Here is a 1,577-nt window from a genome sequence, read left to right on the forward strand (position 1 = left end):
AAGTCTTTAAAGGAGACATCTGTTTCTGAGTGGGAAATTCCAGCAAGTCTTCCTGTGTCCTATGTATCTCAGTTTCAAGAAAAGTAATACTTTAAATGAGTTTCTCACTATGACAGTAAAGGCAGCAGTTATTAACTAAAAATATTTTTAGAATAATTTTGAATAAAGAGTAGGTTAAAAAAAGGTAACAAAGCGCTGTGCAAACATAAAAGAGCAAACACCTAGAGCAAGTAATTTGTAATAAACTGCTGACTCGTCATACATTATATATGGTGTGATGGGGTAGCGGAAAGCTTTGTGACTGGAGAATATATGATACAATTCCAATTTCTGTTTCATAAATACTGTCACGGTTTTTTCAGTTCCTGATACAATACCAGCTATATTTATCCAGTTCACCCGTCTGAATGCATTTTCCTATGATTTCATGGGTTTAACCCAAGTAGCTTATCCTGCTTTGAGGACTACATATACTGATAAGCAATTTAAGAGCTCCTCAATTTACCAGCTCATTAGGCAGTTAAGTGGGTAGATATTGCAATTATATAGCTTTGGCCCCTGTTTGAATGCACCTATTGGTACTTCTGATCTTATATGCTTTTAAAATCACAAATTTTTTTTCCGTTACCAACAGTACTTGAAATATTAGTACAGAGCCAAATTTTAATTTTGAATGTTATTTGTTCATGGGTGAACTTATTCATTTGGAGCTGAATGTAGAAAGAACCAATACCTGTTCTTATTTTACTTGATAGTTTGACAGTGTCAGCTCTTCTGAAGGCAGCACAGTGGATCTGACAAATCCTGAAGATCTTTTGAGGCAAATTCCAGAGTTTGCTGAAGACTTCAAGACTCCAGAAAAATGTTTTCCAGAAGGTAAGGCTCTCATGGTTTCATTGCTGGGAAGTGAGAAGAGTCAAAACCAGACTTGTTTCTCTAGTGATGCTGAACCAATAGGATGGATTATTTTCAGTTATCTGGAAATTGGATTAATACTCCAAATCATTCTCTCTGTCTAGTCAACAGAGAAGATCATGGCACCTGAAAAATAAACCCTTTTTCACAGAATCACAAGGGTTGGAAGGGACCTCGGGAGATCATCTAGTCCAACCCCCCTGCTAAAGCAGGTTCTCCTAGACCAGGTTGCACAGGACATCGTCCAGGCAGGGTTTGAATATCTCCAGAGAAGGAGACTCCACAGCCCCCCTGGGCAGCCTGTGTCAGGGCTCTGTCACCCTCAAAGTAAAGAAGTTCTTCCTCATACTCAACTGAAACCTCTTATGTTTCAGTTTGTACCCATTGCCCCTTGTCCTGTTGCTGGGCACCACTGAGAAGAGTCTGGCTCTGTCCTCATGACTTCCATCCTTAAGATATTTGTACGTGTTGATGAGGTCCCCTCTCAGTCTTCTCTTTTTCAGGCTAAACAAGCTCAACTCTGTCAGCCTTTCCTCATAGGGGAGGTGCTCCAGTCCCTTAATCATCCTAGTTGCTCTCCTCTGGACTCTTTCTAGGAGTTCTTCATCTTTCTTGAACCGGGGAGCCCAGAACTGGACACAGTACTCCAGGTGGGGTCTCAC

General features: G+C 40.5%; 1 protein-coding gene across 1 annotated transcript in view; it reads left to right on the forward strand.

Moving 5' to 3' along the window:
• LOC104130993 (sodium channel protein type 5 subunit alpha-like) overlaps positions 1 to 1,577 on the forward strand; it is a 35,654-nt gene that overhangs the window by 21,176 nt on the left and 12,901 nt on the right. The window contains 1 exon segment of the mRNA XM_035899625.1: positions 756 to 876. Within this exon segment, the coding sequence (XP_035755518.1) occupies positions 756 to 876 (121 nt within the window).

Source organism: Egretta garzetta, unplaced genomic scaffold (assembly GCF_000687185.1).
Source record: "Egretta garzetta isolate BGI_Z169 unplaced genomic scaffold, ASM68718v1 scaffold117, whole genome shotgun sequence".
NCBI classification, from domain to species: Eukaryota; Metazoa; Chordata; class Aves; order Pelecaniformes; family Ardeidae; genus Egretta; species Egretta garzetta.